At 44.6% G+C, this 26,818-nt stretch overlaps 3 protein-coding genes across 3 annotated transcripts; 1 reads left to right on the top strand and 2 right to left on the bottom strand.

Annotated features, from left to right (window-relative positions):
- The first annotated feature begins 31 nt into the window (after nt 1-31).
- Nucleotides 32-10,895, top strand: LOC144710175 (glutathione-disulfide reductase). The gene is made up of 17 exons (XM_078583864.1): nt 32-163; nt 390-554; nt 847-911; nt 1,149-1,218; nt 1,369-1,440; nt 1,510-1,713; nt 1,788-1,861; nt 1,927-2,010; nt 8,624-8,711; nt 8,781-8,862; nt 9,122-9,195; nt 9,300-9,407; nt 9,494-9,558; nt 9,624-9,737; nt 10,330-10,429; nt 10,509-10,562; nt 10,647-10,895. The coding sequence occupies exons 2-17, from the start codon at nt 417-419 to the stop codon at nt 10,743-10,745; spliced, it is 1,491 nt and encodes a 496-aa protein (XP_078439990.1). The 5' UTR covers nt 32-163; nt 390-416; the 3' UTR covers nt 10,746-10,895.
- Nucleotides 10,896-16,711: 5,816 nt separating this feature from the next.
- On the bottom strand, nt 16,712-20,641 carry AUG7 (nuclear matrix protein). The gene is made up of 9 exons (XM_078584504.1): nt 20,460-20,641; nt 20,276-20,361; nt 19,859-19,920; nt 19,673-19,764; nt 19,461-19,586; nt 18,625-18,715; nt 18,269-18,376; nt 17,139-17,237; nt 16,712-17,015 (listed from the first exon to the last, which is right to left on the bottom strand). The coding sequence occupies exons 1-9, from the start codon at nt 20,594-20,596 to the stop codon at nt 16,818-16,820; spliced, it is 999 nt and encodes a 332-aa protein (XP_078440630.1). The 5' UTR covers nt 20,597-20,641; the 3' UTR covers nt 16,712-16,817.
- Nucleotides 20,642-22,667: 2,026 nt separating this feature from the next.
- Nucleotides 22,668-25,807, bottom strand: LOC144710629 (protein SULFUR DEFICIENCY-INDUCED 1-like). The gene is made up of 4 exons (XM_078584445.1): nt 25,492-25,807; nt 24,774-24,986; nt 24,537-24,692; nt 22,668-23,332 (listed from the first exon to the last, which is right to left on the bottom strand). The coding sequence occupies exons 1-4, from the start codon at nt 25,618-25,620 to the stop codon at nt 22,928-22,930; spliced, it is 903 nt and encodes a 300-aa protein (XP_078440571.1). The 5' UTR covers nt 25,621-25,807; the 3' UTR covers nt 22,668-22,927.
- Between the last annotated feature and the right edge of the window lie 1,011 nt (nt 25,808-26,818).

Genomic DNA, 26,818 nt, shown 5'->3' with positions numbered 1-26,818 from the left:
TGAATAAATTATATAAATTTTATATAAAAAAAACTCCACTTTCAACTATATTTAATCTTCCGTCGATCGGTGAAATGGAGCTCTTGATCATCGCCAGCTCCCAATCTCATCATTCAATTCTCCGGAAGAAGTCCAAGTGTCCAACACACTGCCTTACCTGAAGGTGATTTCATAATTTCTTTTCGTTTTTACTCGTCTTTCGAATTCTTGGTAGGTATGACTTGTGGTCGACGTTCATCTCTCTAGATCCAGTTTTTATTTCCTCTACTGCTTAAAAAGCGTTTATCATCTGTTTGGTTGATTTTTCCTGCAAGTATATGATCTTTACCGCCTTTTTTCATTGGATCAGCGGTGCGTTTTGTGAATTGACTTCGTTGTTATCGGCTCAGGTTTTTTTGTGAAATAGTACTGCTAAGATGTCTCGAAAGATGCTCATTGACGGGGAAGCGACGGGTCCGGGTAACGAAGAACAGTACGATTTCGATCTCTTCGTGATTGGAGCTGGCAGCGGGGGCGTTCGTGCGTCCAGAACTTCTGCGGGATATGGTGCCAAGGTAGGGAATAAGGAATAAATAAAAACAAAGGCCGTGAGATGAGAGCCTATGATGTGATTCTACTGTTCTTGTAGTGAATTTAAGCTGGCTGAATTTTTCGTAAAATTGAACCGTTGGAATCCTTCTCGTTGTATTTTCTTGTAAATTTTTCTAATAAAATTTCTTGTAAATTTTTCGTGTAAGATTAAACACTTGTAATCATGAAGATTTAAGCTTAACGATGCGGAATTCTTTCTTCTGGATCATCATTACCACCGCCGAATCTTAACTTTTTCCTCATTATCGATCCTAGGTGGCGATATGTGAGCTCCCATTCCATCCCATAAGCTCAGAAGTAATTGGAGGAGTTGGTGGAACGTAAGTTATCTCAATTACAGAAACGTAGTTCTCTACTCCGCCATTTTTGATAATTTCCCTGTTATTGTGTGTGTAAAGATATTTTTTTAATCGAGAACATACGACTTGTGAGTAACAATATTAAAACGTCGGTTTAGTTTCGATCCGATTTAGTTAGCCCAGAAGCTTCGGTCTTGGCTTGGAATCCTCTTTCATATTTCAGGGAGAGATAATCGAACTCATGCTTTGGCATTTCAGTTGTGTAATACGAGGATGTGTCCCGAAAAAGATTTTGGTGTATGGAGCATACTTCCGAGGCGAATTTGAAGTAAGAGTACATCAGTATTCTCCTTTGCAACTTTTAAAATTAGAGGCATTTTACATAATTTGTGTGCTGATGTATTTATTTGTATTTAACTTGGTTAAACATTATCAGAGTGCGGTTGGCTGATGAAATATTCTTCGAATTTTTATGTAGGATGCTAAGAACTTCGGATGGGAGCTCAATGATGATATTGGTTTCAACTGGAAAAAACTTCTAAATAACAAGGTCGGGCTTAGCAGATAATCTTTTTTTATTTATTCTAAGAAAATAGATAACCGGTTATCTTGTCTGCAGACTCAGGAGATAACTAGACTTAATGGGATTTACAAGCGTATGCTGAATAATGCTGGCGTTACACTACTGGAAGGAGAAGGAAAGTTAGTTGACCCCCACACTGTTGAACTTACGCATCCAGATGGCTCAAAGAAGCAGTATAAGGCAAAGCACATCTTGATCGCGACGGGCAGCAGAGCTCAACTCGTGAACATTCCTGGAAAGGTATCATGGGAGGAAATTACACATTTTTTGTTGATTTCACTTTAATGATATTCTACTGTTGTCTTCATTATCAGGAATTAGCGATCACTTCCGATGAAGCGCTGAGCTTAGAAGACATTCCAAAGCGTGCAGTGATTTTTGGCGGAGGGTACGGATAAATATTTTTATTTTTTTGGGATTTGTTTATTGATAGTTTCCTCCCCATAAAATCAGGTACATCGCTGTGGAATTTGCTTCAATATGGCGTGGAATGGGTGCAACAGTGGATTTGTTCTACCGAAAAGATCTTCCTCTAAGGTTTTTCTCCGTTGCTTTAGTCATCTGTTTTGGATTTCATTGTCATCGTTTATTGTTTCTGTTAAACTGTCATAGAGAAGGAGGTGCAGCGAACAAAACCAAACTCAACTCAATTTGGACATTTTCCACCTATTTTATAGCGGCAGGAGTCTTAAAGACAGGAAATTACTGTCATACGCCTACTTCAAAAACCTCAAAGTTTCCCTCTTCTCTCTTCTCCCAGATGAATGAAGCGGCTCTATTCAGCTGGGATAGGAGGTTAGAAACTATTTGGCCGGGAATCGAACCCCTTGCTAGTCGAAGCTGTTCAAAGCCCTGTAGAGTAAGCTGTGATTTAGCGCACCGGAGTTTATTTATAGTCTTTTTCCGCGTTCTTGGTCCAGAGACGTTGTTTCTTAAAGGGCTTAACAACAGTTCCCTCCCTTTATATAGGAATAGGAATGAATCCAAGAAAAGGGGATGTTACAATACTATCCCAACTTCAAATACTTCAAACAATTTCCATCCTCTCTCTCCTTCACCAAGATAACAATCTGTAGTCCTTCTCAACATTATTGGGCCACAAATTGTTAAATGGGCTTAGTAACAGATTCATACCTTTGCAGGGGAATAGGAACCTAGGAATGGGAAATTACAATATTTCCCTTCAAAAACCTCAAAGTTCCACTCCTCGCCGTTTGTCCATGTTCTTGGGCTGGCAAACGGTATTGCTTGATGGGCTTCACAACGGTTCCCTGTCTTTTAGGAATTCTAAGAAAGGGAACTTACAGTAAGACCCCTTCTTCAAAAACCTCAAAATTTCCTTCATCTCTTCTTCATAAAGACTATATGTAGTCTTTCTCCTCGTTCTCGGGTGATGATATTGCCTAATGGGTTTATAACTGTTCCCAATCCATTTAAGGATAGGAATCCTAAGAAAGGATAATCACAATATAACCCTACTTCTTACAATTTCCATCCGTTAGTCGCAGAGCCATCTGATGCCTTCACTTTTCGAAACCAGTGGAGACTGTTAGTGAGATAGTCAGCCTTATGGGCTAATGGGCCCTATTCTATAAGCCCATTAGCCCTCTTATCATTCTCTCCCTCCTAGGGTATATGTATACCCAGCCATGTACTCTATTGAGTCATGTCATTATCTTCTTCCTTCCTCTCTTGACATGGTATCAGAGCTCCAGAGCTCTTCCATCTAGGGTTTGACATCACCCTCTCGCTGTCTAGCGAACCCGGAGCGTGACCGACAGATCAGCCACAGCACGAGCTGTAGCCAGCCCGCGGAGCTTCCGGAGAACCAGCCGCAGCCAAAACCCTAGCCGCAGCCGCAGCCGAGCGCCAGCCGCAGCCCTAGCCAGAACCGCAGCCGAGTGCTAGCCGCAGCCGCGCACAGCCGCAGCCGCTCGCCAGCTGCAGCCACGCACAGCCGAGCGCCAGCCACAGCCGCGCACAGCCGCAGCCGCAACCTCGCACAACCGCAGCCGCAACCGCGCGCCAGCCGCAGCCGCAGCCACGCGCCAGCCGCAGCCGCGCACAGCCGCAGCCGCGCACAGCCGCAGCCGCAGCCGCTCGCCAGCTGCAGCCGCGCACAGCCGCAGCCGCGCGCCAGCCGAAGCCGCGCGCAGCCGCAGCCAGCTGCCTCAGCCGCCGCTGAAGCAGCAGCAGAAGCCGCAGCAGCCGCCGAAGCAGCCGCCGCAGCCGCAGCCAGCAGCCGCAGCTGCCGCCGAAGCAGCAGCCACAGCCAACAGCCGCAGCCGCCGCCGAAGCAGCAGCCGCAGCCACTGCCAGCAACCGCAGCCGCCGCACGGGCCGCAACCTCAGTCACAACAGCCGTCTCCGTAGAGACCACGGCTCTGATGTCGGAGGAACTTTACTCCATGGGCTAGACGCGTCAACCGGCCGTCCCAGATGATGGCTTCACCGATGCAGACTATCAACGAGAACCCTTGTCACACAAGGTTACTCATTCTCTGCCGGCGGTTCCCGACACGAAGTGTCTCCAGGGCCCGAATTTGTTACAGTGGCGTCACTTTGTCGAGACTACTCTCAAGGCTCGCCAACTGTTCAAGCATTGCACACAAGCCCCGCTTCCATCGACCCATCCACACTATGCGGCGTGGGAAGCCGAGGAACACTTCGTCCTTGGATGGCTCTACACGACCTCCCTGGCACCCTCGTTCCGTGAAAGGTTCCCTCGCTGCTCCACCGTGAAGGGTTTTTGGGACCAGGCCAACAAATTTTGCGGCCGCGAAGGGGACAACTGGCGCCTCTTTATGCTCGTTGCTAAAGCCAGCAACTTTCGCCAAGGCGCACTGTCCATCTCGGACTATGTGCTGGAACACAAGAAGCTATGGGACGAGGTGGACTACTACTTGCCGACGGATGATCCGACGTGCAAGTCATTCCAGAACACTCTTCGCCTACGCCTCTTGGGGTTTCTTTATGGCCTAAACAAGGAGTATGACGACACTCGGCGCCGTGCCCTCCATCGCAAGGAAGGCCTTCCTTCCATTGATGACTTGGTGAAGGAACTCCAGGAAGAGGAGAGTCATTTTCATGTCATTGGCACTCTCTCCTCGGAGGCAGCTCGTGACTCGACTGCCCTCCTCGCCCGGCCTCCCTCGCCCGTTCCTGCTCCCCCCGCGGAGGCGGCCCCCTCCGGGCTGATTTGCTCCTACTGCAGCAAGCCTGGACATCTCCGCAAGTGGTGCAAGAAGCGTCAGTACGACAACCGGAAAAGAAGGAGGCTACCGAAGGGAAAGCTATGGTTGCCTCCTCCTCTACCTCTTCTACCAGCCCGACGACTATTGAGCAGCTCCAAGCCGACTTGGCCCGTCTCCGTGACCAAGTGGCTACTATGCAGACTCCGACTCAGTTGACGGCACATTTTGGTGGATTTGGTGCGTTCTCTCTCCCTCAGTCTGACCAGTGGTATTGTGGTACGGCTTCTTACTCGCCTCTCGTATCGGATACGAGCTGGGTTCTTGATTCGGGGGCAACCGAACACATGACCCCGTTCAATGACCGGTTTGTATCCTACGAAAGGCATAGTGGGGACCGTACAGTTCTTACAGCCGGTGGTGAACGGTTGCGTGTTGCTGGAATTGGGGCAGTGTTTGTAGACGGCCTCGGAGTGGTCAGCAATGTTCTTCATGTCCCCGCCCTGCGAGCTATACTTATGTCTCCTCAGCGTTTGGTTGACAGTTTGTCCTGTTCTTTTCACCTCCAGCCTGACGGGATGTTTCTATCTGACAAGGTGGGTCGGACTACACCGATTACGCGGGAGAACGGGTTGCTGTTGTTGGACAATGGGGGGCGCTCTCAGTGCTTCCTGCTTCACCGCCAACTCCGACCGGCGGATGTGCAGCATATGGGACGTCTCCAGTTGGCTCACCAACGGCTGGGTCACCCGCCATTTTCAGTTTTACAGCGTCTCTTTCCTTCGATGTGTACTGGATTGGACCTTCAGACTATCGTGTGTGATGCCTGTCAACTGGCGAAGCACCGTCGTTCATCTTTCTCTCCGTCCACCTCGCACTCCTCCACTCCATTATTTTGCATCCATAGTGATGTTTGTGGACCCGCCCCGCAGGCTAGCTTAAAGGGCCACCGATACTTTCAGATCTTTGTTGACGAGGCCACCCGCTACACATGGGTCTACTTGTTGACCGCCAAATCTGAGGTTGCTCCGACGGTCCGTCACTTCTGCACCATGGTTCGTACTCAGTTTGGCCGAGGTATTCAGCGCTTCGCTCCGATAACGCCGGGACTTCGTCAACACCGAGCTGGCCACGTACTTTGCTGACCATGGGATTCTCCACGAGTCCTCTTGTGTGGCCACCCCGGAACAGAACGGTATGGCAGAACGTCGGATCGGGTATGTCACGTCGACCGCCCGTACCCTTCTGCTGAACTATTCTGTTCCGTGGGCATATTGGGGTGAGGCGGTCTTAACGAGTACCCATCTCGTAAACCGTCTCCCCTCCCAGCCCCTCGGGTTTATCAGCCCACTGGATCGTCTCTCCACGGCGTTCCCCCATCTCTCACTACGGACTGGACTCCTCCCTCGCATCTTCGGGTGCACGGCGTACGTCCACGATACGGCTCCCTCTCGCCACGGCTCGATGCTCGAGCTCTCGGTGCGTCTTCGTCGGGTACGCTTCTCTCCAGAAAGGTTACCGTTGCTACCACCCTCCGTCTCGGAGAATTTTCATCTCGGCAAACGTCACCTTTGCCGAGCATGAGTCTTACTTCGGTGATTCTACCTCGCCACGCCTTCCGCTGGTTGAGGTGTCTTCGACTCCTTCCTTGGAACCCTTACCGTTTGTGGGACCCATTCCTCCACCGTCGCCGTCCCCAGCCACCTTCTCTCCCTTGCCTCCTACCATCTCACCTCCCGGTGCACCGTATCCTCCCCCTAGTGCACCTCCTAACCCCGGGAAGTCCATCTCTCACCCCGGGGAGCTACCTCCTACTCTTGGTGCACCGTATCCTTCTCCTAGTGCACCATCTTCCCCCGGGGAGCCTCCCCCTACCCCTGGGGAGCTATCTTCTTCTCCCTCCTTTGCTTCTGCTCCTCCGTCGGACGATGCGTCACCCTCGTCTACTGATGATGATGCTCAGTTGGGATGGCCTATCGCCCTTCGGAAAGGGGTTCGTCAGTGCACTCGCACACCTCTCTACCCCTTATCTCACTATCTCTCTTTTGATCGGCTAAGCCCTTCCTACCGGTCCTTTCTTCCTCACATTGAGTCGCATCCCCTCCCTCGTCGCCTATCCGATGCTCTTGCTTCTCCTCATTGGAAAGCGGCGATGGATGAGGAGATGCAGTCCTTGCTCAAGAACCACACTTGGGAAGTCGTCCCACTTCCTCCTTGCAAGAGGGCGGTGGATTGCAAGTGGATTCATGCCAAGAAGCATCATGCTGATGGTACTCTCGAGCGCCTCAAGTCTCGACTTGTGGCTCGGGGGTTTACTCAGTCGTATGGCGTGGACTACTTCGAGACCTTCTCTCCTGTGGCGAAGATGGAAACAGTCCGTCTCCTCTTGGCGTTTGCGGCTCATCCCGACTGGCCGATACGACAGTTCGATGTGAAGAATGCTTTTCTCCACGGTGACTTGACGGAGGAGGTGTACATGCAGCCACCTCCCGGGTATACCCTTGGCCCCCCGGGCACCGTTTGCCGGCTGCGGAAGTCTCTCTATGGACTGAAACAGTCACCGCGGATGTGGTTCGGTCGGTTCTCTTCGGTCATGAAGACCGAGGGCTACACTCAGAGCAATGGGGATGCCTCCCTATTCTTCCGTCACAGTTCCGCGGGTGTCTCCATCTTGGCCGTGTACGTCGACGACATCCTCATCACGGGGTTCGATTCTGCAGAGGCCGGCCGCCTCAGCTCTGCGTTGGCCAAGGAGTTCGAAATCAAGGCCCTCGGGCCTCTTCGCTACTTCCTCGGCCTTGAGGTAGCCTACTCCCCCCGGGGGATCTTTGTGTCACAGCAGAAGTATGTCGTTGACCTATTGGCCTTGACCGGAATGACTGAGTGTGCACCGGTTACTACTCCCATCGACCCTAACGTCAAGTTGGGTAAGGGGGAGGACTCAGCACCGGTGAACGCATATCAGTACCAGCAGGTGGTGGGGAAACTCCTGTACTTGACCCACACCCGCCCCGACATCAGTTTCGCCGTCAACCTCCTCAGTCAGTTCATGCACTCTCCGCTGGAGATCCATCGTCAGGCGGCCAACCGGGTACTTGCGTACCTAAAGGCTGCCCCGGGAAGGGCTTGTTCTTTCCTCGGAGTATGGAGCGGACCGTGAAGGTGTACACTGATGCGGACTTTGCCGGCTCAGTTGTGGACTGTCGTTCCACCACGGGGTACTGCACTTTTGTCTTCGGCAGTCTTGTCAGTTGGAAGAGCAGCAAGCAGGACAAAGTGTCCCGCTCCAGTGCTGAAGCCGAATACCGGGCACTTGCCGATGGGGCCTCTGAAGGCCAGTGGATATACGGAATTCTCCATGACCTTCGTGTGGAGTATTCCGGCCCGATCCACTTCTAATGCGACAACAAGTCGGCAATCGCCTTGGCAAAGAACCCTGGCCAACAGGGACAGATCAAGCATATGGAACTCCACCGCTACTTCTTCAAGGAGCGCGTGGACGAGGGCATCTTTGACTTGGAATTTGTTCCATCCACTGATCAAGCTGCTGATGTCCTTACCAAAGGACTATCTCGACCTCTCCTGCAACGTGCAGTGTCCAAGCTCGGCATGGATGACATCCATACTTCGCTTGCGGGGGGGTGTTAGTGAGATAGTCAGCCTTATGGGCTAATGGGCCCTATTCTATAAGCCAATTAGCCCTCTTATCATTCTCTCCCTCCTAGGGTATATGTATACCCAGCCATGTACTCTATTGAGTCATATCATTATCTTCTTCCTTCCTCTCTTGACAGAGACTGTCCTTCTCCTGTATTTTTTTCTCAGGACATTTCGACTCCACTCTTTATGATGATCCATTAATTGGTTTATAAATCATAATTATAACTTTAATGATCTTTTTTATTACGTACATAATCTTGCATACTTACACCTTGGTTGTTGTAAAATATGTTGTGCAGAGGCTTTGATGGTGAAATGAGGGCCGTCGTGGCCAGGAATCTCGAGGGCAGAGGAATAAGGCTGCACCCGGGAACGAATCTTTCTGAGGCATGCTATCCTGATTGCGTCACCTTCCTTTTATTGTGGACCAAACCGTATCTCATTCTGTTCTTACAGTTGACCAAGACGGAGGATGGGATTAGGGTTCTTACAGACAAGGGGGAGGTGCTGACCGCCGATGTTGTTTTATTTGCCACTGGTAAAGTTTTCCTTCTCCTGTTCATGCTGTGAAACGACCCGATTTCTAGGGTTGGCGTGGCTGAATATCAGATAATATTCACTACTAGTTTGGATTAATTGGAACAATTTCTTTAGCCAATGCTTGTGAAATGTCGTCAAGTTGACGTGTATCAATATATTCTGGAGTCTGTAATTTTCTCAGGATTCAAATATGTAATGCCATATTCATTTTTTTATTTCTTTCTTTCTTGTTGCACTGACTTAGTTTGCGATGGCAGGTCGTAGCCCAAACACTAGAAGATTAAACTTGGATGCTGTCGGAGTGGAGACAGATCGAGCTGGCGCCATTAAGGTAGAAACAGAGTTGACTCAAATTTGGTATTTTTTGGCGATATAAAAGCTAATTAATGGAGATAATGATAAATGTGAACCTTTTGCAATAATAAATGTTTGCAGGTGGATGAGTATTCACGGACCAACATTCCCAGCATTTGGGCTGTGGGTGACGTCACCAACAGAATGAATCTCACCCCTGTCGCCCTCATGGAAGGCACCTGCTTCTCTGTACGCATTCTTTCTTCTCTCTTTACACTTTCTTGCTCTCTCCCTCTCTGTGTCAAGGGCAAGATTTTATTTTTCTGTCTCTGCAGAAAACTGTGTTTGGGGACCAGCCCACGAAGCCGGACTATAAGGACGTGCCTTGTGCCGTTTTCAGGTGCCGATTCTTTCGAGGTTGTTCTCTGACGGGAAGCAGAAATAATGGGTGTCTATTTCTTGCAGTATTCCACCTCTTTCTGTTGTTGGTCTAAGCGAAGAACAGGCTGTGGAGCAAGGCAAGAACGACCTCCTGGTCTTCACTTCGACATTCAACCCCATGAAAAACACTATCTCAGGGTCTGTCTTCTCACCTTCTTATCCTTATTCACTCTCTCCAGTTCAGTTCCATGAAAAAAAGCCTTCAGGGTCAACTTTACCTATGTCTACGTATTTATATGTCTCACTCTCTTCATGGCCTATGTAGCTAATTTCAGGGGTTGTCTCATTCATTCATTATCCAATCGTTCATTCATTTATTCATAAATTGATTGATAAATAACTATCAATATCATCATTGTTGTAGTCATCGGCATCTTATTATTATTATATTTCTTCCTCTTTTCTTATTTTGCTCATCATCATCATCTTCTTCTTCTCCCTCTTCCTCTTCCTCTTCCTTTCTTCTTCTTCTTCTTCTTCTCCGTCTCTCTCTCTCCTCCTATCTCTTTCTCTCGTTCCCTCGCTCTCTATCCATCTTTTTCCTCCCTCTCTCATTGTGTACATATATACTGTTCTCTCTCGTTCCTCCACGTTGACTTTTTAAGGTCATTTCAGAGTCACTCATTCCTCCCTGCTGTCATCACATTAATTTGTCCCACACTCTCTATCCCCATCATCTGTCTTCTTCGTCTCACCGGTTTCAAATTTCATTGCCCTGGTCTCTACACAGGAGACAGGAAAAGACAGTGATGAAGCTCGTGGTCGATTCGGAGACGGATCAGGTTCTGGGGGCATCGATGTGTGGTCCAGATGCGCCCGAGATCATGCAGGCAAGTCATTTCACTTGTGATCACCACAGCCTCTTTCCCAACTTGGACCCAATCTTTGACTTTCTTGCTCAACCTGTAGGGCATTGCCGTGGCACTCAAATGCGGTGCCACCAAGGCCCAGCTCGACAGCACGGTAGGTTCACTACCCAGTTGACTCCAGCCAGCTGACTCTGTAAATTACTGAATTTGATATTTTGACTTTCTTGGTCAACCTCAGGTCGGGATCCACCCGTCGGCAGCCGAAGAGTTTGTCACAATGAGAACTCTGACTCGGCGTGTGTCGGCAGCAGGCGGCAAACCGAAGACAAATCTATGAAAATGGACTTTCCATTGGTGCCTTTCACTTTCACCTCATTCCTCACATGTTCATGGTTCATTGATCTGGTCCATTCAACATTTTCAGCAAAGTCTACCTCCCATTAATAATAACTCTGATAGAAAAGTAAAGTGACTTGTTATTTTATGATGTTAGACACTAATCTGGGATAATATTGGACCCATTCAGGGTCCATATAAGGTTCATTTGTCTGGGTCAAAAACAAAAAAGAATAAAATTCAGGGAGAAAGAGAGGTAAGAATGGTAAAGCGAGGGTAGATTGACATTTATTCTCTATGCATACTACTTTAAAAGTTCTAGCTCTCCAGCATAATAGGGCAAATAGATTGATGTAGGATGAATAAGACAAACATGGGATGATCCAACTAAGACAACCTAGGGTCTATTTGGTCCATTTGGTCTATTCGAACCTCTAAATCCAGAGAAAATAATGATTATGCAATCCTTTTCCTCAGAAGGTGGCAGGAGTACCTTCTTGCAACCTGATGGGGACCATCTAGCTCCGAAGACTCGGTATAAACCAGCTTTAGGAGCAAGGGCTGAAGTGAAAGACCCGACCTTCAAGTATTCGGCCGAGTCGACGGGCCCTGATGGTTCATGTTGTATGTGTTAGTATTTGGTTGACTATTTTTGCAGGCCTTATATGTGGGCCGAGTGTGTGAGTTTATGTTTGTTGTGTGTTTGGGCTTATGTATGGTCCTATGTGTGGGTCTCTCTCTCTTCTAGAGGGGCATAGGACCTCAATTGTGGGCCTCTCTCCATCTTCTAGAGGGCCCAAAGGACCCCTATATGAGGGAAGATACCCCATTTGAAAAACAAGATCAATGAAGAAAATTTGAAAAGGAAAAAAACTAAAGTTTTTTGTTTGTTATTTTGTTTTCCTCCTATCGCGTCTTATCGTAGCTAGTCTCGAAGACGACCAGGCTACCAGAGATCCATCCGTGCTACCAGATCGCCGTGGAGACGTCGCACCTCAAGACATACTACATCCGTCACGCCGCCCATCTCCAAGCACCACCAACTTGCGCCGTTGGATGGCTTGTCACTGCCGCTGCCCATTTGTGAGGCTGCTCACACTGCTCGACACCTCTGCTCGCGCCGCCAGACGTTGTTGCTGCCATCTCAATCACTGGAAACTGCCGCCGAACGTCCCCTCTCCACCGCCGCCAGAAGACGCGAGGCCCCTCTTGATGCTCGACGGATCGTCGTTGCACCGTTACTGCCCTGAACTAACCGCACCCCACCAGTCCCAGCTGCCACCCGCCGCCGAGCCTTTGCCCCGTGTGTGCAAGAGCCACCGCCGCCCATTTTGCTAGAGATAATGTTCGTTGTCTGCCTACCTTGCTTTAGGCAGGGAGCTGCTGAGTCACCATCAAGTCAACGCCTCCCGTGCGCCACTCAACATGTGTGTATTAATTGCCCTATGTATTTGACGTCTTCACCACATGCCACTTGCCTGCCGCTTATCCATTGGCTTTTGTGATCAACTCGTACCCATCAATTGTTGGGTTCTCTAGGCCTAGATCTGGATGAAGATGAGGATTCTACGCAGCGGAAGACACGTAACAGAATTGAACGACATCGATAAAACCATTGAAACGAAGTACCTTTGCACGAATCACATCTGTGATTTCTTGGATCCCAAAGCAAGACAAGTCAAGTTGTTCAAGTGTGCAGCCTCTAGACGTATCCACACAGTCCTCGACACATTGGATATCCTTCTTCTCTTGATGAACCCCGTTTTACCTCCATCATCGTCAATACATTGTCCCGATCGCATTGGGAGTGGAGAGGAGTCATGGGGAGAAGGGAGAAGAAGGTGAAGGCTCTGAACAATTCTAGCTTAGATGAATTTCGTTCGGGGCCTTCCCTTATTTATATTGTGGGTATTTTTTATAAAACCCCCATAACTTAAGTATATCTTTCGACGTCCAAAAGCCCATTTGCGTGTGACCCTCTAGGCCCATGTATCAGTCTAGTTGCCGACTCCAGCGGCCCAATAACCTTCATTGGCCTTCAAAATTAATTAACTATATCATCATACGTATTAATTAAAGTCAAATCAATTAACCCAATCGATAGGTTGAGTCTCCAACACGTGGGGTCCCAAGCTAAACCTCGTGCTCTAGAAGATATAAAGGAGTGTGTATCGACTTAGTCATGGAACCTGTTTGTCATCGATTGCAGTGTACATGTAGTCCCTCATCCACTTGACACTCCTAGAACAACTTAGGGTATGGTCAATTGTCAAACCCTAATCAGTCATTCGAGTTAGTACAGATGCATAATCACAATACAACCGTACGTCCTCAAGATGTCTTTGGTGTCTCAGGTCTAAGGACCACTTACACAACTGTGACGTGAATCATGATTGAAAGTTCGGTATAGTACCATTCAGGGATTTGTACGGATCGATTCAGTTAACCCTTTTTACTAAAGAGCACCCAGTATCTATCCTTAGTGTTTCCATACTAATGGCTACGATACTGGCAATATTCATCATATGAGTGAGGTTAGATAGTGCTATTCTATCGGGATACTTCAAACCTCCTTCTCGCGTATCCTTTGAATAAGAATGTTTATAACACGTGCTTAAAAACTAGTGATCTTCGTATTACGATCTCATCATAATTCAGTAAGTCTGATCATATATTCATGGACTTCATTATAAGCCTCACATATACACTATAATGAATATGTTCTATTAATGAACAAGATACGAGATATGGAATATGTGATTGGCTTGCTAGCCATGATGGATATTATGTGGCCGTCAAATCAATCACATTGCCATGTTTTATTTAAGTTTATTTAATAAAATATTTTTGTTCATTATTATTCCATGTGATGTTTATAATGAAGTCCATGAAGACATGCAATTACTTAGTGAATTATGATGAGATCATAATACAGTGATCACTAGTCCTTAAACATGTATTTTAAATATTTATATTCGATGGATAGTGAAGATAGACATCGAATTATACTGATAGAATAGGACTAGCTGATCTTACTTATAGGATAAGTATAGCTGATCATGTGGCTATTAGTGTGACGACACAAATAATAGATAGTGGGTGCTCTTTGGAGAAAGATTTCACTGAATTGATCCGTACGAATTCCTGAATGGTATTAAAACCTAAATGTCAATCAGGTTGATTCAAGTCACGGTTGTATAAGTGATTCACTGACCTGAGACACCAAGGACATCTCGTGAGTGGATGACTACGTTTTGACTATGACTTATGAGCCGCTAATCATGGGATTTAAATAAGTCATAGCTCGGATGTAGTAAGAAGTTCACGGAGTTGCTTGAGTGGTCAAGACGGGATCATCTGCCCTCGTTATAAGAGGAGATTGACTCAAGGAAGACGGTGCAGAAAAAGCCCTGGCCAGGGTATTGAGGATATTGGAGAAGGAGTTCTCCAATGATCCCCATTACGCATCAGTACTAATCAAATAACAGATTAGGGTTTGACGATAAACAATACCCTAAGCCATTTGAGAGTCTTGCGCAGATGATGTATTATACATATAAGGTAATCGATGACGGTAAAGGTTCCATGAGAGAGTTCGAGACTAGGTATTTTCTAGAGCTTAAGGTGTAGCTTGGCACCCCACGGGTTGGAAACTTAACCTATCGATTGGGTTAAATCGATTCTTATTTAATTAATCTATATATTGATATAGTTAATTAATAAGGTTGGTCAATACTTGTTATTGGGTCACTAAAGTTAGTAATTAGAATGACAAAAGGGCCTAGAGGGTCACACACACACAGTCATAAGGGCATTGGTGGATATATTTTACTTTATAGGGTTTTTGAGAAAACCTTAAGTGAAATATAAAGAGGGAAAGGGCTATCATTTTAAGCACCCATGCAAGCCTAATTTGCGAGCCTCTCCCTTTCTTCATTCTCTACATGAATCAAGGAGAGAGTCTCCAAGAAGCGTTGAAGAGGAAGAGGTGGAGATCCAAGCACCGAGTGATCGCGTGGATACTGTTGGAGGCAAGACACGTGAACGGCTTCGGAACGAACTCAAAGTGAGCATGTCAAGGGTGGAATAAGTTTCCCAAAAAGGTACATTCAATGTTGATTTTAAAGATTGATTGTGAGTTGATCGACATGCTTCCGCATCCATGGAAATATGTTTTCCGTGGTCGAACCATGGCACCCAAAAAGCCACATATATTTCCATCATCAATTGGACCCGGCTAAGCCCGCCTTTCTGATCACCACAACTAAGCCTTCGTTTTCTGATGCACCCAACACCAACAGGACACACGCCAGACCCCCGTTGCTATCATCACAACTGAATGGGCTTCGGCTCCACAAGTACGCTTGCAATCGCCCTTTTGAATGCTCCCTTATTTTTTCAATACCTCTCAAGCGCATCTCCACTGCTAAGGTTAGGATAGAGGTACATAGGGATACTGCTCCGAGAGGTAGAAACTTTGTTGACACATCCTTGGTTGGACTCGTTGAGGGTGCACGTACTAGCAGTAGTAGCCGTGCTCACGCCGTCAGCCTTCAACCCAACAGTTGGGTCATTGGGAGCCTAGTGGTATTCCCAAGTCCCTCTTACCATGACTTAGTGGTTGTCGGTGTCCATCGATGTCAGGTCTGTACTTTTCATTGATTTATTTGCACTGCATCCGCATTTTTCTCTCAGTCTCATTCACTCGCTTAATTGATACTAGAATGGTTGTCGATCCCGACTGTCGTTCTGCATCACAACCACCCAATCAAATGAATCTCTAAATCCAATACCATCAACGATCAACTACATTAATTCATAAATTCCTCCAACCTATTCCACTAAGTCCAGCAATGGTGGGAGAATAAGACATGAAAACACCAAAGAGGATAGAGAAAACCTTCCACAACACAAGTTGAGAATGCGTAAACCAGTAGGCTTTGGGATACTGTGGATGTGCGATAACTTGTTTAAATCATTATTGGTCTGAAAAAAAATACATACAATATTGATTTCCTAAGCTTTCCACATGGCGCAGTTTTTTTACAACATATTCCAATATTCAGATGTCAATATCCAAGACAGAGATATCGGTATTCGGTATGAATATCAGAGTTTGAGATGCGGTATTATCATCCACCCCCCAACCCCTCCTGCATCAATTCATGGATTATGTATGATGTCTAATACCTACATCTGACATCTCAATTATACCTGGAAATTTTACATCAGATAGTTCGATATCAAAATTGGACGAATATCAAACGACCAAACACTACCACTTCCTTATCTTATAATGTTAAACATTAGTCTCGGATGAGATCCATCACACATAGGGCCTGACAAAGGCATATTTGTCTAGGTGATTGAAAATGAGACATGGATTCAGATTCAGTGGGACGAGTTTCCGAGCAGTGCTTGGGAGCAGAAGGTTCCGAAGTTCTTGCAGAACGTTATGAAGTTATGAAATAAAAATAACATAGCGAAAAGTAGGATCACATCGTGCCTGCTTGGGTGGACTTGAGCAAGCTGAAAAAAAGGCACACAACCTTGGCAAGAACTCTGTTCAGCGGAATATATGACTCATGCTCCTCTAGGTTCTTTAAATTCCATGGGTGGCTTAGCTACCAAACTCAATGCAGCCAATTATGTATCTCCTAGATGTTGGTTAGCTACTTCTCATTTTGTTCGCTATGAGATATATGGTTAGACAGACAGACAAAGACATGGAGTTTAGCCGTGGGTAAAAATATAGAGATAGAAAAAGAGATGTGTATGATTGAGAGAGAGAGAGAGGGAGGATACATAGATAAAGAGAAAGGGATTTACCCATGGGTGAAACACCTCCTCTCCTATATTATAACGGTAAACCCTGACCTTAGCCATAATCCAGCCCATTCAGGGATTGAGTAACACTATATTCTGCTAGGCACAAGGAGAGAACGCTATATTTATTTAGGAAGGGAGAGAGAAATATGTGAGATCTATAGGACAGAAAAGGAGACAGGAGTTTACCCATGGATAAAAAATTAGAGATAGAAAAAGAGATTAGACAGAGGGGTAGCTAAACAACTTAACCATGTGTAAGGCTTTGAGTACGCTCTTGGGCAATGGTGGTGGTGAGAACAGTGAGGTTGTGGTTGAGGAAGGAGAGGGAGGACTCGCACTCAGCGATTATCTTTGACACGGAAATTGCGGGGCCCACGCCAGATCCATCTCCACCAGCCATGGCGGCATACGAGTCCCTCAGGCCCCTCAGACCCCGAAGGAACTGTCATAAAAGAGAAATATCAGATTCTTAATTTGTGATTCATTACAAATTACAGGGCACCCCATTATGTCATAGAAAGCCTATAAGGGATCTTAAAGGAGCTGCACATGGATAGTTGTATACCTTTAATAAAGAGTCATAGGCTTCTAACAAGCGATTGGCGGTGGGGCCTAGGCCATGCAGCTGCGGCACTTCCATCATGTGGGTCCATGGCCGGATCTCCTGCGACAAAGTCATGCAAACAACAATTGTCAGATTTTAGCGAATGACTCGAATTGTTAGTCTTAAGAAATTATTTACCTTAGTGAGCAGCGAAAAAATACAACTATTTTACCGTCACACACAAAGTTATCCCTCTTTTTGGAGAAAACGAAAGGAAAGTGTGGGCCCATACGAGCGGCAGAAAAAAAAACTAGATAAGTACAGATTTATTATCATTTTTTTCTAAAGGATAATTAATTAGTAGGAAGAGCAAGAAACAAGGAAACAGAAAGCGGAAAGATCGGAAAGATCTTAACGATAACTAAGAAAACTGTTGTGTTTGTTAAAACAAAAAATGGACCACTGCCCATTTGTGTTCACCCATCTTGAGCTGACATCGGATGATGAAATCGGGATGGATGCTGTAAAGGATATCGGACATGGGAAATCCGATATCTCTCTTTACTGATATCCCGATATCCAATAATGATATCAGATATCGGTTGCTATAGTATCGATATCCAATACCATTTTCTATCCTGATGTCGGCATCTGTCTTCATCTCAGGGGCAGGATGTCTATATCTGATATTTGTGTTGGATCAGTTTTTCTGACATCTGACATATAAATTTTAAATAATTTATCATTTTATCATGAAACATTTAAATACACGATTAAACTATATGAGGTATATTTCTTCTCTACGTGAGTAATATTGATCAACGTTGATGAATTTGATCAATACTTAAATAAGATAGATAGGTCAAAATCATAGGAGATTTGTTGAAATCCAAGTCCGATTTTTATTAGCCTGGGTCAGCCCAAAATGGGCTTGCTACATCGAACTCCATGCCCAGTTGGACTAGGTCAACAGAGCGCAGTTTATTTAACAAAATGTTTCCTTTGAAAATATTTACATTCTATATTAAACTGATATCCGGATATTGGTTGTCAAATATCAGATATCGGACGAGCGATCACTACTGCCCATATTTCTCTCCTCTCTCTATTTCTCTTCCTGTGTGAGCAATACAATAGGAAGAAAAGATTACCTTGTTATAAATCAAATTGAAGGATCTCACAGTCTCCAGAAAAGACTCCAGACTTGCCCGCAACCGGCTTTCTGTTTCCCCATACTCCTCGTTGGGATTGTAAGGATGCTGCATGAAACATGCGTCGGCCCATCAAAAATTAAACATTTTCTGAGAAGCCACTTGACTTGGACAATGTATACTTCAATCGATAATGGGAGTATCTATGATCACCGATGGCCATTGAAATTTTAATAAATCATCTTCCCTCTAAATTGCACATTTTCCTTTTTGTCTCCATTTCTGTGTCCCGCAAGAACTAATTGAGAAGTAATCAAAGAAGAGGTAACTGGATATACAAGGTATTGAATGGTGACCTTGGACGCCAAATCTCTCACTGCGCTCTGCAAATTAGTGAGGGACCTCTGGTGCTCCGAAAGCTTTAGCTCCAGGTCGGAAAGGTTTGGTCTTCGCAAAAAACAAGAGGAATAATATAATTATTGAATAATCCCCAGAAAATCTTATGATACGATCCCCAACCCTTCTGGGAGATTTCCGCCATTTTGGGGGTACTTTGGTCATTCCTTTATCAGATGAATGTTTCGCTTTAAATAGCGGTCGGTATCTCGTTAAGAGAGCATCTAAGAAGTGAATTGAAGTTTATTTCCCCTACGTCTCCCATGCCCTTCTAGTACCTTACCTTCAGTGATCCTTTGCCTCCCTGCAATCATCTCGCCAGATTGATCCAGAGAGTAGCGTTCAACATATCATGTTGAAATTGGTTGCCGACCTTGACATCAACATTGGCGATTCAACGTTGACAACATCAACAGTCACTGCCATCAACATGAAGGAATAATGAATTTCTGTCGACATCAACATCGTCATCAACTACGGCACTTGATAACATGATGTCAACAGAGTTTAAAGATGTATACATCTTTAAACTCTGTTGAAGAATGGCATCAGCCCTCCGTGATACTCATCAATGTCAACATCGACAGTAATTTCGTTGGATGTCAGCATTGAAGTAAATCACAGGGAGGCAGGGGATTAACTCAACTTTAATTAACTTTTTGGTTTTCCTCCTGAAGGATGGGATACCATTATTTAACGGAAATGACCAAAAAAACTCTAGCAGGCAAAATGATGGGAATAACCCTGGCGGGGTTGGGGATCATATCATGTTCATACGAGATGTGGATCTTCTTACATAGGGAGTGGTGACTGAATCTGCACGTCTGCAGGAAACAACTTGCATTCATCAGAGAGGATTTGAACTTGCCTCTCTGCTATAGAATCTAGCAGCTGAACATCCTTGGCCAACTGCTGGTCAATGCTTTAGGAATCCCAAGCGATGTCAACCATCAAGAAAAAGATGACGCAAAAATCGATTGACGCCTAAAATTAGAAAGAAAAATCAACCTCCATTCTGGGTTGTCGGCGTAGCAACTGGCTTCCACTAAATCGACAATAAGAAGAAGCATTTCTACGCGTTCCTCGTACCCTCCTTTTCCCTAATAATTTATTCACAAAATATTATAGCTGATGAGGGTTTTCATAAGACATGGAACAACTCAACGTGGTTAGTACAACTGAAAGTGTACTCACTTGCATAGCCTCTGAATCAACTGAAGTGGTAATGCCCAAGAAATTCGCAATCTCAGCCAAATCTGGAGAAGATAATCAAAACATCAATTCTTCTCTGAAGATGAAAATAATGATGATGATAAACTTCCAAATATTAATCAACGGACGACTAAAGTTAAAATACGAGAGATTTGGTTTTCAAATAATGTAACACCCTGAAAAGATTTAGATGACCCAGAGTTCTTCATACGCTAACAAATTACCTTGAATGTTGATACCTAAAATGAAGAGATGTAGATAAGAAAACATGCCATATAATTCATTCGATAATGCTAAACGCAGTCTCCAGAAAGATGCGTAATTTCATTCATGTGGATAAGATAATGTTAGAAAACGAAAAGAAACAGAAAAATATGCGATGAAAAGACGTAAACATACGCTGAATGCGTGATGTCTCCTCATCATGATCCATGTTGTCGCTCTGCCAATTCTGCTGGGTGAACGGCGACTTATCTCCGAGAAGCCTATAAAACCCATCAAGAATCAGCACTGAAGTCAAGATCTTTAATCAACAAGAGAGAGATTGAGATGAAAAGGGACATCTGGCTGGGGCGGATCTCACTTGAAGAACAACCACTCGAGGAGAGCGTAGCGCTCTACACCGGCGAAGAGCAGGGACTGGGCAGGAGCGTTGGCCCCGCGAGAGTATCCCAAAGCTCTCAGCTTCCTCTGTATCTCCTCCATCTGCCTCGACGCCATGGCCGCCCCTCGCCAACTCTGTACACTCAAAACTCCATCTGTACAGTCTATTTAAGCATTTTTTTCCAAGGCAAGGCATGTTATTTTTGCAGTACTAGACTATATTTCTGGAGAGACATTCTATTAATATTTTATATATTATTGACTTGCTGATTATAAAACAAATACTTTGAAGCCCCTTAAAAAAAAAATCAAACCTCCTCACCTAAATATGTTTCCCTGTTTATTGCCCTGGGAGGAAACTCTATTGTGGAAGTATCATTAACTGATACACATACTCAAATCCAAAAACCAACTTGGGTAAGAGCATTTTATGGACAATGACATTAGCAAAAGTTATATCACAGATTTTTCTCCATTAATCTATTTGAATAATTACCATATATGCATGATTCGTACAATCAAAACTCTTAGAATGACTTGGTGCATGGCTATCTGCAAAACCTTAGATGGTCATCCCAGTTAGAACTGATGCATTGGGAAATCATTAAATTCTGTTATTTATTACTTCAATTTCCTTCAGCCAAGAACTTTATTGCATCTCCGTTCAAGGATCAATCTACAATAATTTTTCCAAGGTAAAATCATCTCATATTGACCACACAATCCCTTTTACGGACTTCTACAATATTTTAGTTTCAACTATTCAGTCGCATGAGTATGGAATAGTAATTCATAGAAAAAACATAGTCATACATCCATTAAATGTCTTCGTTGTATCACATCTAATGATCACTTAACTGGGACACAAAGCAAAATCATTGGCATTTAGGTAAACATTCATCAACGACATTATTTATATAAATTTAACAAACTCTTTTCCTAAAGAGAACCCACTATCCCTCAATATCTCTATACAAATGGGTGTGAAATCAACTATCTTCATCACATAACACTAGTAGATACTGTTACTCCATGTTAGTATTTTGATGTCTTTCTGAAATATCCTACAAATAGGAATGTTTTGAAGACTTGTTTATAAATGAGTAGAATCCATTATCATTTATTCAGGCATATTTTATCTTGGTCAAATGGGTTCCCTCACTGTTTGATAAACACATGCCCAATGGATAACCAAGAAAAAAAGTAGAATATGCATAATGATTACAACCCTATAACTGTGCTATGTTTGACTACTTGAACTGGGATGAAACTTTATTTAGTTATTTTTATACGATTCATACTATTTGATTTTATTGTTACATGTTGATGACATACATATTCTAAAAAATCCCATCGTTCAATTGGTAATCATAGTGCGGTTGTAGGAAAAAAATATATGTAGCCCCATGGCATCACCCCTTTATCATTTAACTTTTTTATGAATGTGCAAAATCCACAATTTTAGGGATATCTTACAGCTGATACCCCACTCATTATTGTAGAGTTGTGGGCTACAAAACCACTAATGGATGAACATCCACCATAGGATAATGAGAGGGTTCTTATTTATAATTCATAATGTATTTCTTTGAAATAATTTTTTTTTATACAACGTTGTATTCATATTCTCTATGTAGTCGTCCTGTAAGGTTTCTTCCTACACATATGTATAGTACCCTTCATTGCCAATTTTCAAAAAAATTCTATTATATGGTCTCACTTATCAAATTTAGATGCCTCCATGGAATTTCATCAAGGAAAAGAACTTCCGTGTTTGAAACTAAGAAATGAGCAGAAATGCTTGATACATGTATATGATTGATTGAGTGATGGCAATTCATCTGACATTTTTTCTTCACTAGTTTATTGCATCAGTGTGCAGTAAAGGAACAGTTGAAAACATATCTCTGGAAGTCAGACACTGTGTAGGCATCAGCCATCAGTGTTATGTGGGCCTCCCACAAGCTGTGAGAGAGAGAGAGAGGAGTATTTTATTAACTCCATTAAGTTTTTTTATTTTTTTGATCGATCATGATTGTAGGAGAGAACGTCAGAGTGCACGTTTCGTTCTTCTTTTTTTACTCTCTTGTCGTCATCACTGACGGCACACCGACGTCATCATCATCTACCTTTCATTGTAGAGATGACCAAATACCTCTGCAGACTTTTAGCAAGTTAGGCAGAGACATGCATGCAAACAATAGATAGAGACAGTTCATTACAAACAATAGACAAGAAATCTTTCCGAATATCACGGCTTTATGTGGGGTGAAATATTGTCACCCAGAGGAGCCGAAATTATGCACCGCCATAGCACAACACCGAAGGCAGAAAACCCGTGCGATTGGATTCTTCCGCCGGCGCCAGAAAAATCCAATCTTGAGATATATACACTGACTTGACACTCGAACCTTAAACCCTAAACCCTGAACCCTGAACCTTGAATTATCAGCAGGCAACTTGGTGGTCTCTGAAGGTGGAGATCTCCTCGAAGATGGGCAGCCGGCGCCGGAAGCGGCTAAGCGGGGAGGTGATGGTGAGGTGGGCAGGGATGACTCTATCATTGTCGTTGCTGCCGTTGTTGTTGTCGTCATCGTTGTTGTGGGCCGGGTCGATCTCGAGGAGGAGATCATGGGCTCGGTTACGGATCTTCGGGTCATCAGAACCGGGGAGGACGGCGGCGATGGCATCGTTGAGGATGGCACGGGCTTCGTCGCGGCGGTGCTGCCGCACCAGGCAGAGGCTCAGGTTGCAGGCTTTGTTGGCGTCAGGTTCTATCTCCTGCGCCTTTCTGTACACCACCTCCGCCGCTAGATAGTTCTTCTGCTGCATGTAAGCCCACCCCAGGTTTCCCTGAAGACCACGCCCATGAACCCTCAGAAAATGAATCTATGTACATATACTATTACAGTATAAATTAGATCAGGGTGAGATAGAAAGAGACAGCGATGATGAGAGAGAGAGAGAGAGACCCAGATGAAAGAGGTGCAACGAGGTCAGGTTCTCTAAAAAGAAGGTGAAGATGAAATAGAAACAGCGAGTGAGGATGAAGTTGAAAAAAAGAGTATGAGAGTGAGGGATAGAGATAGAGAGAGAGTGAGAGAAAGTGAGTGAGAAAACGCGTCGGATAAAGATAGAGAGAGAGTGAGGAATAGATATAGAGAAAGAGTAAGAGAGTGTGGGTTTGAGAAAGAGATAGAGATAGTAAGAGAGAGTGTGGGTAGAGATAGAGATAGAGCGATAGTAAGAGAGAGTAGGATAGAGATAGAGCGAGAGTAAGAGAGTGTGGGATAGAGATAGAGAGTAGGAGAGAGTGTGGGTAGTGATAGAGATAGAGATAGACCGAGAGTAAGAGAGCGTGGGATAGAGATAGAGATAGAGCGAGAGTAAGAGAGTGTGGGATAGAGATAGAGAGTAGGAGAGAGTGTGGGTAGTGATAGAGATAGAGATAGAGATAGACCGAGAGTAAGAGAGCGTGGGATAGAGATAGAGATAGAGCGAGAGTAAGAAAGTGTGGGATAGAGATAGAGATAGAGAGATTAAGAGAGAGTGTGGATAGAGATAGAGATAGAGAGAGTAAGATAGAGTGTGGATAGAGATAGAGATAGAGAGAGTAAGAGAGAGTGAGTGATAGAGATAAAGATAAAGAGAGATAAATGAGGTGCAGTGACAGGATGAGGTAAAAAGACACAGTGAGCGACTGTGAGAGAGAGAGATGAAAAAGGTGCAACGAGAGTGTACGGATGAGATCGAAAGAGACAATGAATGAGGATGAGATGAAAGAGACAGTGAGTAAGTGAGTGAGGATGAGATGGAAGGAGAGTAAGAGACATAAAGAGAGAAAGATAGAGGTGGTGCAACAAGAGGGTGAGGACGAGACCGAATGAGACAATGAGAAAATGAGCGACGATGAGATGGAAAGTGGCAGTTAACGAGAAAGGATGAGATAGAAAGAGACGCTGAAGGAGTAAGGATGAGATAGAAAGAGACACTGAACGAGTAAGGATGAGATAGAAAGTGATTAAGATAGAGAGAGAGAGAGAGAGAGGGCACTGACCAGAATGCGGGAGGTCTCTTGCTTGATGGAGACTTGGAACTTCTTTCCATGGGAGCGGGCAGTCTTGGTAGTCTTCCCATTGAAGGCCTCGCCCATGTAAATCATTTTCAGCTTATGTTTCAGCAGCTCGATCTGCTCCTCAGTTCTCCCACATTTCTGGAGACGCACAAGAGTCAACATCGTGGATGATGATAACGCGAAAAAATAAGAAATTTGAAGAGATAATAATCAGTATACCTTGAACAGATCGATGAGGACGTTGTCGAGGGATTCTTGGGATTGCTTCGAGCACAGATGCCGGAAGGATTTGATGGCCTCCACAGCCTCATCTGCTCTGTCCAGCTGCTTCATCACGACCGCCATGTCCTTGAGCGCGCTGTCCACTCTATCTCCTGCGTTGATCGCCTTCCAGAACCAGACGATCGACCCCGCTGGATCTTTGTCCACCAACTGAAAAATAAATTAAAGATGGAATTCAAGCACAGAATTATAGCAAGCAACAACAATTTGAAAGCGCATGGAAGAAAGAAAAATGTTTAATATGTTTATGAAAGAAACAACTCTTCCCAGGAACAAGTTTTCCTCATTGGATAACGCGAAAGCTTCGTACAAACAGCATTGCAAAGGAACGGAGGAGCAGAAAAGAGTTTCAGTAACAAACTGTTCCACATCTACCGAATCAGGAAACTCCATAAACACGGACAACAGAGTTCTAAAACAGGCCAACAATCCGGCGATCGCGGATCTTCTCCACCATCAACAATAACGCTTACCGCAAAATTCGGATCCAAAGAAATCAAAACCGAACAAAAAAACAGCAGATCCAAGAAAAAAACCGAGAAAAAAAAGGGAACAAAGATTGGATAACCAAAATTATCGTGCGGATCACCGATCCCAGGTGATCTTCTTCATTGCCTTCAAAACAAACAAAAAACAATGATAATCAAGGCTATACCTGAAGATGCTTGGCCCTAACGTAGGGGCTGTCTCCGGCCGGGACCTTGTGAACGACGTGGAACAGATCGGACTTGTCAATCGCCGCAATCTTCGCCTTCGCCGATACTTCCACCGCCTGCACGGCCATCTTCCAACTCCAAAACCTTCGATTTCTCCCCCTTTCTTCTATTCCCTGGAGAAATCCTCCCTTCTTCCTCTTCCGCTTCCCCTTCCTCTTCCTCTTCCTCTATAGAACGGTTAGAGCGGGGAAAAGGCTGGTATTTATACCAGCCACGGGAGAATGAATCCGGACGGCAATTTGTCCGGATTCATACCCCGTGGATTCGCGCCTGTTGGCGAAGAGTCGAGACTGAGCAGGCTGATTAAAACAATTTCAATGGGCCATTCTGACCTAGGTCAATGGACGGCGGGACATCACGTCCACGTATATCTAAGATCGATTTATGTCCGTCCGATCTTAGATAGAACGAGAGATTGGCGGCTATGAACGTGACTCTATTTCGGTCCTGGTTCGAAAGTTATTCGCGAAATCTGATTTTTTTAAATCTATAATGTCACGCGTTGTGAAATGACGGGACTACCCCTTCACACGTATGAATGCGCGCGCCGGGGGTACGCACGTGCATGTGGCGGGCTGCTGGTGCAGAGCGAATACATGCACGTGACATGCTGTGGGTATGGGGATGGCACGTGTGCGAAATGACAGGTCAACGCTCCTTGTTGACCGATAGGAAATGAATTAAAAATTACAGAAGATTCTTTATTTATAAATGAACTATGAATAAACGATCTTTTGTAATTTTTAATTCTAGATGAGTAAAATCATCCATGCCCAATTGTCCTATTTTAGTGGCTATAGCGGACATTTCCAAAACCTTGTAGTTAACCTTTTAAAAATCGAATTTAGTTAAATCAGAGGAGCTTAAAATAAAGCCTAAAATAATACCAGCAACCCAAAGAAAGCTTTCATCTAGAATTAAACCCAAAAGCAGTTAGTTCCAGTAAACCAAAAAATATTAATACCATTATAAGGGCATAAAGTCCAAATATGAAGACGAGTAATTTATCTTCTTCATTAGCCTCATTATCTGCATCCTTAGACTAGCAAATTAATCTCAGAAACAGGGCTATCAGTTATTCTTTCAAGGAAGACCTCCCAAATGGAATAATCAATCAGTCATTCTTTCGGGAAGACTCAAGCTTCGAGGGACAAGAGGAGAGAGAGAGATCACTTAGTGTGTCTTTCCACTTTGCAAATTGCAGCTGTCTTTTTGATATCCAAAGTCATCCCATGATTTTAAAATAAGGCTGGTACAACTATGTAT

Source organism: Wolffia australiana, chromosome 12, assembly GCF_029677425.1.
Source record: "Wolffia australiana isolate 7733 chromosome 12, ASM2967742v1".
NCBI lineage: Eukaryota > Viridiplantae > Streptophyta > Magnoliopsida > Alismatales > Araceae > Wolffia > Wolffia australiana.
This window is presented reverse-complemented; position numbering and strand designations above follow the sequence as displayed.

Bases quoted from the DNA above. Each gene is read 5' to 3' on its own strand.
- LOC144710175 (XM_078583864.1), top strand. From the start codon at position 417: ATGTCTCGAAAGATGCTCATTGACGGGGAAGCGACGGGTCCGGGTAAC. The intron at 1,714-1,787 runs GTATCATGGGAG...CTTCATTATCAG, and splicing joins TCGTGAACATTCCTGGAAAG to GAATTAGCGATCACTTCCGA. The intron at 10,430-10,508 runs GCAAGTCATTTC...CTCAACCTGTAG, and splicing joins ATGCGCCCGAGATCATGCAG to GGCATTGCCGTGGCACTCAA.
- AUG7 (XM_078584504.1), bottom strand. From the start codon at position 20,596: ATGGCGTCGAGGCAGATGGAGGAGATACAGAGGAAGCTGAGAGCTTTG. The intron at 19,921-20,275 runs GTATGTTTACGT...TATCTTCTCCAG, and splicing joins GGAGACATCACGCATTCAGC to ATTTGGCTGAGATTGCGAAT. The intron at 17,238-18,268 runs GTAATCTTTTCT...ACTTTGTCGCAG, and splicing joins TCAATTTGATTTATAACAAG to GAGATCCGGCCATGGACCCA.
- LOC144710629 (XM_078584445.1), bottom strand. From the start codon at position 25,620: ATGGCCGTGCAGGCGGTGGAAGTATCGGCGAAGGCGAAGATTGCGGCG. The intron at 24,987-25,491 runs GTATAGCCTTGA...TTTATTTTTCAG, and splicing joins TTAGGGCCAAGCATCTTCAG to TTGGTGGACAAAGATCCAGC. The intron at 23,333-24,536 runs GTCAGTGCCCTC...CGTGGTCTTCAG, and splicing joins AAGAGACCTCCCGCATTCTG to GGAAACCTGGGGTGGGCTTA.